The 17,338-nt window shown below is 38.0% G+C and overlaps 1 protein-coding gene across 1 annotated transcript; it reads left to right on the forward strand.

The window, feature by feature from the left end:
* Positions 1-598: 598 nt before the first annotated feature.
* Positions 599-17,212, forward strand: LOC106160472 (contactin-associated protein-like 2). Its single transcript, XM_013537094.3, has 17 exons — positions 599-1,069; positions 3,883-4,197; positions 4,409-4,711; positions 4,916-5,044; positions 6,746-6,913; positions 7,371-7,570; positions 7,833-7,934; positions 8,171-8,312; positions 9,052-9,309; positions 9,677-9,864; positions 10,089-10,257; positions 10,740-10,817; positions 11,489-11,656; positions 12,321-12,536; positions 12,782-13,072; positions 15,969-16,184; positions 16,525-17,212. Exons 1-17 carry the CDS (start codon positions 718-720, stop codon positions 16,677-16,679), a joined length of 3,450 nt encoding a protein of 1,149 aa, XP_013392548.2. The 5' UTR covers positions 599-717; the 3' UTR covers positions 16,680-17,212.
* The last annotated feature ends 126 nt before the right edge of the window (positions 17,213-17,338 follow it).

The raw sequence follows: 17,338 nt of genomic DNA on the forward strand, positions 1-17,338 counted from the left end.
ACGATTTTGATGCATGGTGCATTTATTATTAAAGGTCCAAGCTTTTATATATAGCTTGGTTGTCATTGACCTGGAGGCGCACTTTCTACCAGACACCCAAATCTGACTGAAGGAACTTCATTCAACATTGTGGCTGCTAGAACAAGTGAGTGTGAGTGTCAGAGCTGTTGCTATGACAACAAATGGGTTGAGTTGATTTTTAATGCAAATTAGCCGTGACTCTTTGTCAAATTATCAGTTCACTATCAGTTCCACTTCAAAGTTTGACATTGGTAGACCAATAAAGTAGGATGTATATATTTAATTCGGATTAAAGGCAAACCAGTTCGACCTCCTAAGGTTTCCTTTTTTCGTTAAATTACCTTCTAATAGCGTATCGACTTTTGAGATAAATTTGCCGTATACCAGTCAATATCATCATAACGTGATATAATCTCAACAATACAGTTGCGTCTCCGGCAATACAATGCATAACAAAAGTTGAGAAAATGTTTACTCCTGGTGTTATTGGATATTCGTTTTCCGATGTAATTGGTCCACACGACCAATAACGTGATCCACTTTTTATACATGTATTTTGGCAGAGCTGCTTAATCAATGTTCTTTTTGTGCCCAAACTAGTCCGATACTTCGACATCGCCACTGGGGGTTGTGAAAGAGAGCCGTGAATGACAGCAAGGGATATAGATATTTTATTCTAATTTTCCTTACTGATATATGTTTATAAGCTACGCAATGGGGTCGCGGATAAAAACATCCGTAGTTCTGCTTTGTTTGCTGTCCATTCTTTTATGTAGAGGACATTCATATACCTGGGGATATTTCAAAAGTTCCAACGGCTCAAGACTTACAAATGGAGTTTTCAGTGGCGCACAACCAACGACGTACAGCGTGCGCGACAAAGCGCATTGCACCGTTCTCTGTCTTCATCTCGGCATAGCGAGCTGTACATCTGTCAACTACCATAGCAGTAGTAAAACGTGTGAGATTAATGATAGAACAAAATACGATGACGCTGGAACAGTGTCTGTAGCGGATGAAGACTGGGAACACCTGGATGCAGACTTAGGTGAGCTGATTTTTATCTGTCTCTTACATGTACGTGCGACTTGATGAATCTTTTACTTTGTTTGGACGGTCTTAGCAGATACATCGGTGCGTCTCCGCTTGTGTACGGTCTTCCACTTAATTACGGTGGTTTTTTTAACATGTATGACCATGGGAAAAAGGCTTTTATAGTGTTGGGGAAATATAAAAGTGACTTTTTAACAAGTGCCATATACAAGTTTCAGAATTAACATATAGACTTTGATTTCTTGTTTTTAACTTTGCATGCATTTTAGTTATGTTTTAAATTTGTTTACATATGTCTTTTAATATTCCTTTATTCCTACTTACTAATGGTTTTATTAAACTATGATGCAATGATTGTAATTATCCAACCCTCGGGTTGCAAGTTTGGTAATAATAATAATAATAATAATAATAATAATAATAATAGTCCTCCTCGGAACAACACACATACTACGGAGGGTGCTATCAATGAAGTAGAAAGGAACAACTAACCTCTAGCGCCTTAGGACCATTGTTTAGACCCGGTTCTTTAGGATGTAATAAACAACGCAGAAAGAAAACTAAATAATAGTAATAATACTAATAATGATCCAGTGTAAAGTCTTGGTAGAGTCCAATGCCAATTTTACTGTATCATACAGTTTACTTAAGTTCAGGCCCATGACTGGAATATACAACATTGGTCAAAAAGGTTGTCCCACCCCCATTTCCATGTACTTTTATTTACAAATGATCACCTCACAGTTGTAAATTGTTAGAAATAGTGCTTTTTATTACATATACCGTGTCTAACATGATTAATGGTTAAAAAAATACAAAATAGTGGTGAAAATATACACATGTTATACCATTTAGTAAATTTTATTAGATGTACCCCCTCAAATCCACTGTTTCACTGTGACATCTACAGATGTAAAGAAATGTCAATTAAATTGAAAAGACGCCATCAAATGTCACCAAATTCACACACAATTAGCATTAGGGTGTGCTCGTTAAAGATCACTTGCCTAACAGCATGTGCGTATACTGAAAAATCTATTCAAATTATTGTCGATCTAAAGGTATCCCATCCAGGATTTTCCCACCAAATAGATTATCACATGAAAAAAATGCTCTTATTACAAATCATTGCTCGACTCCTGCTATTGGATTTTACATCATTTTTGATAAATGAGTTCTTACTATTTTGTAAAGGTTGAGACCATTATGTCTTCCAGTAAGTTTCGGCAGAAATATCGACATCAGGAAGTTTCATTGGAGGCGTTTCCTCGTTTTTTTGCTCTGAATAGAGAAAGATAAATAGCATTTGCCGGATACGCAGATAATGAAACCATCAGCTTGGGACAGTTTCAAAAGCGGAGTAGTCCTTTATTTACCTAGTTGTCAAAAGGGTCCATGCATTTCAGTGATTCTTACAATTTATATGTCAAAATGCTCACCATGGCATGTTCAATTGTTTGCACATCACTCAGGTGAGCACTAGAATAATAATCGATTACTACCAACTGCGCTACAACATGGTTAGTTTTACACAAACTCTAACCGGGTTATACGTAGCTGAACCTTTAGTACTAACAAAGGGAGGCTACTGTACCTATGCGTCAGCCTCATGTACAGATGTATACGTAGAAACATACATTGTAACGTCAGCGGTGTCAAACATTTTCCCCAACTAATTTTTTAAAAAGTCTAAGTGAATGTTTAGTCTGTCTTTTTCATATCGATCACGCATTTGCTTGGTTTTCGTAACATTAGCTTTGCGTGATTACCACAATTTTACGTTCTGATTTGTCATTCGCCCATTCAACATGCCCTCTTTTGTCTCCAATTAAAAAGTCTAAAATCTACTTTTGTCTTCCCTGTCTGAAAAGCTACGGAGCACTTAACATTCTGAATTCAGACATTGAAAGACTTTATGTTTAAAAAATGCCCGCCCTCAACTTAAAGTTCCTGGTGTTTACATATCCTTCTGCAAAATTACTTATGGCTGTCTACATTACTGGATAGTTACACATTACTATAGTACCTAATTAGAAATGGTACAAAATATCGAGCTCCAGTTTACGGATGGGTCGAACAATGATTCGTGAGTAAGAAATTTTTTTATTTCCTATTTAGGTATGATATCTTTAATGACTACTTAACAGCTCTTTATAAAGGGTCGGAAACAAACCCTCTGTTGATTGAGGATTGTTTGGGTTATACATACAAGCCTCTAACTGCATGTGATATTACATGTAGCCATTAAAAGCAATTTTTAAGCAATTTGATAATCCTGTAACGCTTGATGTGAGATCAATATTAACATGCTTAAGAGCAATTTAAATAGTTAGAGGGAATCGGGAGTACGAACTTAACAAAAATATACCATGGGTTATTTGTGTAATTATGCCATCGATTTTTTCTACCGATGTAAGTATCACTCTCAAGAAGGTTAACTTAATCATACTATTATTTTTACAAAGTGCTCTGTACGATTGAAAATCGATAAATAAAAAATTCGATTATACGGCAGTCTTTTGTGCCTTTCATTCCGGCCAAGCAATGCTGCTTTCATTAGAAGGAGACCCTTTTTCGATTGCAGGTCAGTTAATTGTAAAGGATAAGTCGGGTAAATTGCATTTACTTACTAAAACGCTTTAGACAAAGAAATGATTTTGTTAAACAAATGTTTTCCATGAGTGGTACGGGTGTGTATAGCTTACAACTTTCTAGTGAATAAGGAGGGTGCCTTCTTGGCTTAAAAAAGCTCTCTGGAAACATCCCCATTGAGCTTGACAGTGTTTTAAAAGTTCCTTTTTGTTCTAGGACCTCCACAATATCCAAGTTTTATCTACGTGAACGAAAGCCAAACCAATTCCCTAGAAATCACGTGGATGTCCGGCTTCAATGGCGGGTTAACTCAAACCTTCACTTTAGAGGTAACGCCCCTGAGTGCTGCTGACGTCACCAATGCAACTGTACTGCGCCTGGAGGACCCTGGGTACCTTCAGACCACGACTAATCTCATCACTGGGCTACAAGAAGGGGCGAGCTATACCGTACGACTGACTACCGAAACTAACAGACCTGTAGGTGTCCGGAGCAGGAACATATCGACGACAGCCACCACTTATTCCAGAGGTAGGACAAACTTTGCTTCTTGTGTTAAGAACTTTCATTAGTACATATTCTCATATTTCATTCTATATACTACTCTTTGAAGATACATTAATTACATATGAAACTTTCAATTTGTCAATTAGCAAGAGATGATGGGAACATAGCCTTTTATCCCATAAGCGTACACTGTCATAAGTATAATTCAAATGCTCAGTGATTGAGAATTTTACAGGACCCTTCACTTGCGACAAACTGAAGCAAGATGGTTTGAGCAGCGGGTACCATACCATCCAAGCAGAGGGCCCTGGGGTAATGATCCAGTTTCAGGTGGAATGTGACATGACCTTTGACCCCCCATTGACCATTGTCCACCATGATATAGAAGGTCGAAGCAGTCAACTTGGGCCTGGTCAGGCGGGCTATACTTACAGAGATCTGACGTATCCTACTGCTTCTATATACCAGATGACTGCCTTATTGAATATGTCTGGTCACTGTCACCAATACAGACAAATAGAGTGTCACGGGCTAGGAAGTAAGTACGATAGAAACCATTTCTTTATTGTTATTTGGCTTGGAATATTTTAATCATGTGCGTACCAATAATGGTGTCATAAAATTTATAAATCGTGTTCAATGTTTTCAATTATTTCTACGATAAATATGAATTAAAATTTGCACGTTTTCTTTGATGTCTTGACATGACGCATGATGACGATAAATATAATTTCTGTTGTAGATCCAGGGTCAGGCACTGAACATACTGATCGTACTGGGGTATACAGTTATTGGGGCGCTTACTTCCCTGGAGGATCCCCTGTCTCCAGGTGTCTGTGTGGGAAATATTCCGCATGTGAAAACGGAAGAAGTAAGAGTAGATTAAGAAGGAGAATTTTTAAAGCTATATGTCCTGGGGCCGGTTTCACAAAGCAGTAGTTAGTTAGAACAACTAACTACTGAACTACCTCGCTAACGAGCAAACTTAGCGATTTTCGAGGGGTGTTTCACGAAGCAGTCGTTAACTCATCGCTAAGTTCAGTCGTAAAGTTCGGTCGTTAGTTCTCTCGTTACTCACCGTAGTCTCGAAACCGTCTGCCGTAAGTGAAACTCTTGCGTAAAAGTGTCACGAAAGCACAAACTCTCCATTTTTTGGTGGCTGGAAATGCATAAGAACGTCTGCTTTGAGGTCGTCGTAAAGGATCTCCACCACCTTTTTGCCGCTCTTTTTGTCACAGCTAGGCGCAACCTCTCGTAAATTGCATCATCGTGTGTATATTCTAATAGATTCTGCCTTTCATGAAAACGTCGTAGTCTACGTTGCCGTCTGGCGGTACGGATAGCAAGAAAAGTAGCCGCCATATTGGATACAAAGACAAACGACAGACAACGGTAACTAAGCAACCTTTTTATTTCACTCATTACGCATGCGTACGATGAAACTCTAGAGTTAGCGACTGGTCTGCAATCGGCAATCCTCGGCTCATTCCGCAAGCTCCATACTAACCTCGGATGTGATAGGCGGAGAAATATGCACCAAATCCATGCATTTTGTCCGCCGGAAATGCCTTCTCACTCAATCGATCATTACGCTCATAAAGATGGCTGTCAATACCCCTGATTTTTATGATGCTTTACAGTTTGCCAAACAATGCACTAAGATTGACTTTGATTTAAAAGATAAATAGATACAGGCGTTGAAGGAATTAGGTTTAAATTAGCGCGAGGTTGAAAGTAGTTCCTTCCCAACAATCAACAATCAAATATGTCTGCCTCCGTATTACGTCCGAGGTTATTGTCGAGTGCGGAGACATCCGAGTAGTTCCGAGTGACTGGTCTGACCAGTCGTTAAATATCCAAGGCAACAACGAGACAATAACGAGCGAGAGAACTAGCGACTGCTTCGTGAAACGCCACTCTAACTAGCGAGAGGCTAACTACCGATCGCTAACTAACTACTGCTTTGTTAAACCGGCCCCTGTTGTTCTTTCGTATATATCAGTCTATAGCATCTTGCATATACGAAGGGACTATGTAAACAATATATTGATAATATTAATAGGTGGGCTAGTCATTGTTATAAGGTGCCCTTTTTAGTTGTAGAAGTACCTGGAAGCTTATTTTCGACCATTACTCAATAATCTTAATTGGATGTTACAGCAATATTGATTCGAAAAGTAACTCCATATTCGCTGCAGAAAAAATCACCAAAATTGGTTGTTTTTTGCCAAAAGATTGGACAACATGTTCCCCTGCCACATATTTGATGACCTCTTTTAAACCGATGTTGGGCTGTTTTGTTAATAAATGCCCATTGAAAATTGGTGTAAATAGCTACAAGTGATAAAATCAACTGTAGCAATAAAAATAGTCGCACTGTTATATTGTTCCAGTTTAAAACTCTTATTTCCCGATAGATTTTTTTCTTGATACAAGCCCAGGTAATGGAGAATTCCGAGTAACCGAAGTGGCACTGTGGACCCCATGCAAAACCACTGATATGACACCATCAGCAAAATGACCAAACTCTTAAAAAAACAAACTTTGATCATTATTTTTATATATATATCAGGTGATTGCAGCTGTACACAGAACGATGCCGTATGGAGGAAGGATTCCGGGTACCTTCAGGAAAAGAATATTCTTCCCATTGTGCAGACCAGAATTAACGATATTGATGGCGGTGATGAAATGGGTTTTGAAACACTGGGTCCATTGGTTTGTACCTCCTGGGTGGAAGGTGAGATTCATTTTAAAGCTAATATATCACATAGAAACACACGTAAAGGTTTTAATTTAAATGCAGTGCGAAGATTGTAGTTAGGAGAATAGGTGCAATAAATGGCACAAGTAGCATATTCTGTACATCATACTGACGCTGAAAAATAAAAGAGAGAGAGAGAGAGAAAGAGAGAGAGAGTATATGGGTTGTTTGGCTTATGGCTCCTGAAATTCGTATAATGGATGACGAAATAATATTATCTGACTATGTATCAGTCATAACAACCCATCCTAGTACTGAGAAGTGAAACGGTTTCTTTTTTTACGAGAAGGAAAATACTGGTGAATTGAACTGTGATAGAGATTGTCCACAAATTGTTATAAATTCCTTTTGCTTATCTTTGGTCTATTTTTCCCTGCAAAAACGACACGCAACTATTTTGCAGATTGTCTTTATATTTTTTTTTCTGTGCCAGGACGCGAGCGACCTCTAGGGATGCAGAGTAACCACATACCCACTTCTTCTCTCTCCGCATCTTCAACACACAGCACTTGCGCTCTTAATGGCGGCAGGGTGGGAAGCAGCCCCACTTGGTGTGCCGGCGGCAACAGCGCCACCCAGTGGTACCAAATTGATTTTGGAAGGAATATGACCATTACAAAAGTAGCAACAGTGGTATGTTGTGTTCACATAATAACCCCACAGCAATATATTAGCAAAAGTTTCTCTTCTTCACCAAATAACTTATTTGTACAATTCTGCATCTTGATCCCATTTTGGCAATTGAATTATAAACAGATTAGGTATTAGGTTTGACGGTATTTTCCACATACTTCATAAGAGAAATTAAAGGTACAGTCTATAACGAGCTGAAAGTCAGTACGAGTTTTATTCATGACACATGATTCTTCTGTCACACTATAAAATATCATTTCAGGGACGTTCATCCCACACACAGTTCGTGAAGAAGTACACGCTCCTCTTCTCCGACGACGGCTCCAATTTTGAATGTTATTCCAAAGCCGATGGAACATGCAAGGTAAGATGGCGCCCGTTCTCTCTATAGCGCTTATACCGAACCAACTTTGTGTTGCGTATACTAAAAGCATGTTAGATATTCAACAACACAAACATCCGTTAAATTTGAAATAAATGTACACTTATAGGGCTTAGTTATAGTTAGGGTGTGCTTAGGCTCCGTATGCTAACAGTTTAAGATGAAGCGCTACTTCTTAAGGATTATTGGAAGTTAATAGTTTGTGTATATTATTTTAGAAATTTCCAGGAAATTGGGATGCTACTACGACTCGACACAATTACCTGAGACCCGCCGCCAGAGGGCGCTCCATACGTTTCAACCCCCTAGAGTGGAATAGTCACGTGAGCTCGAGCTTTGAGGTGTATGGCTATGATGAAGGTATAGTTCCAGCGCGGTAAAGCTAGTTTAGGGCTTTCATTATATTGTTCTAAGTACTGGTACAAAATAAATGTACATGTTTGGTGAATGCATTGTTTTAGCTGTAAGACTTTTAGAATGGTGTCATAAGTAGATTGAATCAACTTGCCCCAATTTCACAAAAAAAAAAAAAAACTTAGGTCAGTTCCCTGACATGCAAGTTGACTAACACTGTTCCTGATAGGGTAAGATATACCCATGTGACCATGTAACGTTGATAATATAGTTCTTAGCCAGGGAAAATGGCTTAAGGTTTTTTTGTGAAACAGGCACCTGAACGTGATCTTTTGTTATATTTTGTGAGGGTCCTACGCATTTTGAAGGGTAAAATGTCATTCTGGTGGCAGCGATTAAATGGTCCACGCCACACCTACAAAATGCCTTAGGCATTGTGAAGCGATTGAAAAGGCTTCAGTGCCTGTCACGAGTTTTTTTTCAAGTTGTAATGCAGTTTTGACCGGCAAATATGAGAAACCCTTGTCTTCAATGGTTTTCTGTCTTCTTAGCTTCATACACGTATCTCTGTAGAAAAAAAAATGATTAAAAAACTAAGAAACTGTTTTCTCCTTTGCGTTCCTACACAATTATTGTAAGTTATAATATACCTTAAATATATATAAAGCTCAAGACCAATTGTGATGATGAATTATTTCAAATGGATGCGTAACTTGATCACCGTCTTTATCCACTTTAACTTAAGGATATACTAATACCAGCCAAATAAACGAGGGCAGTTCCGTCTCTCTGTCATGTCCTACTGGGACCTGGATAGACATTCTGGATGCGTTCTACGGAGTGGAGAGTATTGGTTGCAGGGCAGATCAGAGAGCTTCTATAAAAGCCGTCAAGAACCTGTGTCAGCAGCGTACTAGCTGTACAGTCAGTTCAAGTACTGGAGTATTTGGTGATCCGTGTGCAGGACCAGCAAAATACATGTGGATAACCCACAAATGTGTATGTAAGTACATGTATATGATGGGAAAGTTTGATATCCATCATTATTTTTTAAAACATTTTTACAAGAGATATTAAGATGTTATAAAAAAAAATAATGCCTGGAAAACTCAAGGTACCGGTAAAAGGTGTTGTCTCCCCGTGAACGCATTTATCGTAATTTCCTCCAAAATAATCCAATACCTCTGTAGGTCTCATGCAGCCTCCTGTGTAATTCAATTCTTATGATGACTCCGTCATTATACTTTCCTTTATACGAATGCTTTAATTTATGAATCCCGATTTTCAATATGTTATAGAATTTTATATTTGTGTATGATATAATACATTCATTACAAAAATTATGACGATTATATGCTACGATTTTCCAGCCATTTTGAGCTCCTGCTACGAATATTACAAGTATGGATTTCGGTACAGTGGTCATTTTGAAATTGACCCTGACGGAGCTAACTACGGTGTTGGTCCTTTCATGGTGGAGTGTGACATGACTACATGGCCCCCTGGGAGGACAATCATACACCACAGTAGAGATGACACCGAGTCCAGTCAAATCTCAGTAAGTATTTTGCCCCAATAGGAAGAGAAACAATACGATATGTAAATGTTTCACCATTTCTATTTTCACTTGCTTTGTTTAAAAAAAGACCCATTCCTGAAGTCAACATTGTTACGATCTGGACAAGGACGCTTTCAAGACAAGATTCTCACCTAAATACCAGTAATCTTTTAGAATTTGAGTCCTGGGTTGGTCCTGCTTCAAAGTGATATATTTTGTTATAGGGCTACGAGGCCTGTGGAAGCTGGAGCCAAGACTTGACCTATTACGGCATAGACGTTGCCAACCAGATGGCGCCGTTTGTAGACACCGTGGCCACCTGCTCCCAGTATGCCAAGTTACGTTGTAACGGAGCGTCTGGCGTTGGTTCCTGCAACCAGGCACAGGACAGAAGTAAGCACAGAGAAAGTGTGTGTGTGTGTGTGTGTGTGTGTGTGTGTTTGTGTGAGAGAGAAAAAGAAAGAGAGCGAGCGAGAGAGAGAGAGGGGGAGAGAAGGCCATGGGTATAAAGGTACGAGGAATGGGCGAACTCGACAAAAAATGACGCAAATACATACACTGGAGAATAGAAGTGTCACCCCCTGAATCAGAGTAATCAAAGTTATAATGCCTGGTCTACTTATAATGTGACTAATGAGTATAAAACCGCTGTACCACGAACTTGTATTGTTGGTCTTTTTGTGAAATTTGATGTTAATAAAATAATGCCAGGAGCATATCATTCCACAGTCATTTATCTCCCCCAAAGTATTGGTTCAGTAGGGGTGACACTTCTTTTGCCCAGTGTGTGTAGATATATATTTAGTACAAAGTAGAATTCGTAAAGCTTACTGCTTCATGACAGCATCTCAGCATGTATGTTTTCGTTCTAATAGGTGGCACGGCAATCGCTTATTGGGCCGGCGGTAATAGCGTCAATAAATGTTCATGTGGAATTGCAGGAACCTGTGTTGGTAAGTTAATCATTCCTTGTTGTCTACTTCCTATTTCTTGGAATCAGTTCTTTAATGTAGAGTCCCGGTGGGTTTGTTTTCCTAACAACCCGAAAAACACAGAGCGTTTTATAACGTTACCATAACGTGACTATAACGTTTTTGATAATAATAACGTTATGGTAACGTTATAATAACTTAATGTTTGCTGGGAAGCAATGTGAAAGGGTAATCCTTTTTATCATAAAGACATTCTCTTGTATTGTTTTTAAATGTTTAAATGTTTACGACTGTTTTATCGAAAAAAATATGCAGGGAATTTGATAAAAAGAAAGTAAGGGCATTGTCGTTAAATATTTCAGTTTTCCGCGGCATATGTCTTGGACTTATGTAGAAGTAGAAATACAGTGAAATCGTGCCAAATAAATATCGAGAAATTGGCGACAGATATGAGTGGCCCTCTTAGAACTGGCCGATATTTGAAACATTTTATTGTATTGTAATGTTTATGAATCCGACTTTCGCCATACAGAGTAAAGAATAAAACAAAAATATAAATATTTCGCATTCTGCTTTTGGTTTTGGAAAGAATGTATCAGCATTATGATCACCGCTTTTTCTTGATTCCAGGAGTTTCAGTACATGCATGTACATACTCAGAACGTAACCCAAACTGTATTTTTTTTCGACAGATGGCAGAACTGATTGCAACTGTAACAAAAACGACCACGTGTGGAGAACAGATGAGGGGTATTTTACTGACAAGTCCTTACTACCCATAAAGAAATTCCTCTCTGGTGACACTGGAGACGCCGGAGAATCTGCCTATTACACTGTTGGTCCATTAGAGTGTGAACCAGGTAGTTAAGCTATTGACTAATGTCTTGAGATAATTTTTTTTTTTTTTGATCAAATTTTTTTTATGGGATATAATGTCTGCCTATTCTTATTTCTTTAACCCCTCAATCCTAATATTCTTATTGCTTTTTTTATAAAATCAACTTGATTATTGGCTATATGGACAACGGCAAGCATTGTTTAAGGTGAGATTAGACAGGACATCTATAACAATGGAATTATTATGCAGATAAAAATTTTATAATGTTTCGTTTAGTTTTCTTTCACGAGGTGTCACAATATTTCCACATTTGATTTCACAGTATACGTTTTGTGTGTATCAGTATTATTTTTCATGAATACGACAAAAAGTTATTGTGGGCCACATGCACGGCTAGATTTCAAACCGTCCGATTGTTTCTTTTCCATACGCAAAGGGCCCCTAGAAATTTTGGTATTTTAGAGGGCGAACGGTGCCATTAGGTTTAAAACTATTATTCAGCTAGTCAAAATTCTAATTTCAAGAGGGGACCATTGGTGTGATTTTTTTCAGAAATCGAAGGGGGGGGGGGGGGGGTCAGGACCCCCCTGACCCCCCCCCCCCCCCCCTCTAAATCCGCCACTGTATACGGTATGTTAACATGTACTATTATAAGCTGAATGTGGTATTGTTATTTTTTTATTTAGCCTTACCGTCTTGCACTGAATGGAAAAAGTTTAACAGCACTAGCGGCCTCTATTGGGTTGACCCAGATGGCGGTGGAGGTGTGGCCGCTTTCGAGGTGTATTGTGATATGTCAACTACACCACCCACTGTGACCTTTCACCATGATTATGAAGACAGGACCCACGTCAGCGGCTTTGATGGTGCTTATTCGTACTCGAAATCGTTGGCGTACAAACGTGAGTAATTATAACGCAGCCTAGTTGTGTGTACCACAAGTCAAATCTTAATTAGACAAGTATATTCGGTTTGACGCATTTACACAATTGTCAGGGGATGATAGGGTTTTGTATCATCCCCCACTGCATCGGTCAGAAACCCCTCCGCAATGAAAATGCAATATCAAGTATTTTATACAAAGTATGCACACTGCCCTAGTATGCACGAAAGGGAGAGTTTTCATGAGTTTTTAATTCCTTTATAGACTACCATAGCATTGGTTGCTGGACAGATACTAGTACCAGAGCTATTGCCACGCTGGAAGGTGTGGACTCAAATTTGGATGGCTCTTACCTTACAAGAAGCAACCCAATCTACAAATGTTACCTAGCGGCCAAGTCTCGCGGCTACACATATTTTGCTGTCCAGCATGGCGGCTGGTGCGCTTCTGCTGCTACTGCTGGCGACACCTACGATAAATACGGATCTTCAGATGGCTGTAACAGTGACGGAGAAGGAGGAAGTTTGGCTAGCGAAGTGTACAAAATTTATGAAGGTTTGTACATGAGCAGTAAACTTTTTGAACAAAGGGATCGAATTGATATTTTGCATAGCGCGGGACATAGTCCGGTGGCTTAGGGCAAAAAAAATGGCCAAATCGTGACACGGCGGATAAAAGCACCAAATTTTGCATGTGGGTACCTTTTGACATACTTAATCAAATTAGAGCCGTAGCCCACGGAAAAAAATTTACCGTTTGGCCAAAAAATCCAAAATGGCCGCCAATTTGTGAAATTCTGTAGAAATATATACATACCTATGTTGATTTTTATAAATTAAGTATTTTCTCAATATTTTCCACATCCTTATTACCCATATTATGCATTTGTGTCAGGTAACAAAGTAGTGTCCTTGGACTTTTTGAAAAAATCCAAGATGGCCGCCATATGGCATAGGAATACTAGATCTTGTACACAGGTTTTCAACTAACTAATGCCAACTAGGAAGATGCATTGTCCACTATCTAATTGTTTCTTTTTACACAAATTATATATTTGTGGTGAGTAACTAACCTTTATTCTCAGGCATTTCGAGAAAAAATCCAAGATTGCCGCCATATCAAAGAAATACTAGTATACACATAGGGCTTATTCTGCCATGGAGATTTAATATTAATTGATAAATTAGGTTTGTTTCTGAGTATTTTCCACATCTTTTTAATTCACATAATATATATATGATGAGAATGTTATGTGTATCCTTTTTGAAAAGAAAACAAAAAAAATTGGCTGCCCTTAGCCATAAAAGGTGGGGTTCAGTTAATACCTGTGGGAGATAGGCTTACATATAAAGTGAAGCTGAATTCAGTTGTTATTCTGTTTTTTTTAGTATTATTATCCCATGATACATATCTGATAGGTAATTAATGTCCATATTTTTTCATTTTGGGGAAATCCAAGATGGCCTTCTTTTCCCCATAGGAAAACTGGTGCATTAGATTTTATAGGCACTTCTAAGGCAAATGAGGGTAATCATGATATTTTGTCAAAATACTTAAGGGTATACACTTGTTACCCACCAGATAGATATCTCAAAGTCCAAAAAGAATGTGGGAAATACCGAGAAACAAAATTAATTTTACATTGAACCCAATATCTCTCTGGCAGTAGTTGAATGTACTATTCCTATTGTGAATTGCAGCAATCTTGAATTTTCTCAAATGCGCAAGATGCACACTTGCTACACACCAGATTTATATAGAGTAAGGTTAATAAGGATGTCAACATGTTTGAACATCAAACGGCTTTATTTCATGTTGGAATCAATGCCTGAACTGTTCCATTAATTGACACCTATTTGCATTTGAATGATATATTCCTATAACAACTGGCAGATATTTTGGGTTTTCTCCGAAAGGATACATATACTTTCTACACACACAGAGTCTTTCATAAGGATAAATAGGATATGAAAAACATTTAAAAATGATCTAAAGTTAACTGCATTTAAATTGTATTCATTGTATCTCTGGCATTATTTGATTATGTGTTCGAGTATTCTAATGACAAAGGCAGAATACCCAAGTTACACACATGCTACAGACCAGGTATACATCATAGTAGTAATAATAAATGGAATGAAAAACATAAATTATTTTTAAAACAAACCCATGGTAATGTAATTGTATAATAAACCATATGCCTCTCTAGCAGCATTTGAAACCCACCCATTTGTATTCCTATGTCAAATTGTAGCTATCTTGGATTTTCTCAGAATATCCAATTTACCCACCAGATATATATATCACAGGACTAATAAGGATGGTCAAAACTTGATAAGCAAACACAATTTCACCCTGGTAGTAGACGAAAAGCCATGGATGTGCAGTTGTAATTCCAGTAGTATTCCTATGGCCAATGACGGCCATCTTGGATTTTCTCGAAATGATCAAATATGCACATTTATTACCTGCTAGATATGTATCACAGTGTTATAATTACGTGTAACACTAAAAAAATAAACTGAATTTGATAGTGATTTAGCTGGCATTAGTTCCAACCTTTTGTAACACTAGAAGTATTCCTATGACATATGGCGGCCATCTTGGATTTTCTCAAAATGCCCAAGAATACATGTTAGTTACTCACCACATACATATTGTGTGGGTGCAAAGGGTGTGGAAAACACCCAGAAACAAACTTAATTTGATAGTGGAAAATTAATCTTTCCAGTTGCCATTAGTTGAATCCCCCGTATACTAGAATTCCTGTGGCACATGGCAGCCATCTTGGATTTTCCGAAATGCCCAAGAACACTTCGTAGTTACTCACCACAAACATATTATGTGGGTGACAAAAATCTGAGAACAGACTTAATTTGATAGTGGACAACGTATCTTTCTAGCTTGTATTATTTGTGCACTAGTATTCCTATGGCTGTTTCTATGGCATATGACAGCCATCTTGGATTTTTTCAAAAAGTCCAAGGGAACTTGTTTGCTATCTGACATATATGAATAAAATGGGTAATAAGGGTGTGGAAAACTCTGAGAAAATAATTTATTTGATAAAAATCAACATAGATTTGTACACATTTGTATAAAATTCCATAAATTGGCGGCCATTTTGGATTTTTTGGCCAAACGGTAATTTTTTTTTCCGTGGGCTACGGCTCTAATTTGACTTAGTATGTCAAAAGGTACCCACGTGCAAAATTTAGTGCTTTTATCCGCCATGTCACGATTTTTTCCTTAAGCCACCGGACTAACATTCAAAAACTTCAGAACAAATAGGCCTACATCAAATAGAAAAATAATTTTGTATATAATTTTGATTCCCTGAAGTAGATTTTGATCTAGGGAAACTTAAATTTGATTTTGTATCAACAGAAATAATGGAAATCAAATGCTAAATTTCAGCAAGGTAATATCTTATATCTTTCCTTACTTACAGCGAGTGTTGACCAAGTGGCGGCATACGTAGATTACATTGGATCGGAATGCACTCAGTACATAAAGTACGAATGCTACAATTCTGTCATTAATGGCTACGGTGGCTGGTACGATCGGCATGGACAGAAAGCGCCATTTTGGGGCGGAGGAGATCCAGACGGTACCTCTACCAACTGCGCATGCGCACAAGATGGCTCCTGTTCAGTCTCTTCTAATAGTATGTTAAGTTACTTGCTCTATTTATAAATGAACGTTTGCAATTTTTGATTGTTCTTATACATGTACATGGACATAATAGTTTATAAAATGTGTCACACAAACCCATAGGCATTGTCTGTTTATAGGCCTACAGTTTATCGTTTGAAAGATTTTATTCTCTCCCACTCTCACACGCAATAGGACGCGGTACAAAGGGGTCCTTTGCATTCTGGGGTTGGTCTAAATCTTGAATATATATATATATATATATATATATATATATATATATATATATATATTTGTGTGTGTGTGTGTGAGGTAAAGTAATGCAAGAAACGCCATATTGTTTTTCTCTGCAGGATGCAACTGCGACAAAAATGACAACGTTTGGCGGTCAGACGAAGGAAACATCACGGAGTCAGGCTATCTGCCGATATCGATGATTAAATTTGGAGACACTGGAGCTGGAGAACAAGGATATCATACTGTTGGACCCCTCACGTGCCGCGGGTAAACGCCTTGCGGACCACTCGAAGTGATACTGTACATTTCGTTCAGAAAAGAATAAAAGTTGCTGTCTGTGTTTTCTTGTTTTCCAGCTTAACAATTTGGGCATATAGTTCCCAAAAATAGACAAACGCTCTCATATCTTGAATTTCGTCGAAGGATTGGCAGAAACCGAGATGGATAATTATCAGCATGAACCAAATCGGTTTCATGCCAAACAATATCTATTGTTGATTTCTTAAACGCTTTTCTGTGAACTTACAGATAAGGTAGTTCACTGGAAAGAATTTTCCCGTTAAAATCTAAATAGCAATACTTTACCTAAAAGATTAAAAGAGCGTATGCTAATTTGTCGTCTTTTGCCTAACTTGGACAGAATGCGGTCAATTCAAGCAAAGTAAATTAATGCTGGATTATGGTGAAAAAAATTGTTCATTCTTAATTTTGGCCCAGTTTTCAAAAAGGTCCAGTCAATTATGCTGAAGGTTTTGACCTCAGAGTAATGTAATTAAAAAAGGCTGACTTATATATGACGTTTAACCTAACCTTGGACCTATTTAGGTCCAAGACCTAACATTCATGAACATGGGGCGCTTCTTTACAATCTGATTCAGTATGTTTGTACATGTAGGTATCTTTTTCATTTGTCAGAAATTTTGGGTATGG

This window comes from Lingula anatina, chromosome 3 (assembly GCF_051362555.1).
Source record: "Lingula anatina isolate TDL-2025a chromosome 3, LinAna3.0, whole genome shotgun sequence".
Lineage (NCBI taxonomy): Eukaryota > Metazoa > Brachiopoda > Lingulata > Lingulida > Lingulidae > Lingula > Lingula anatina.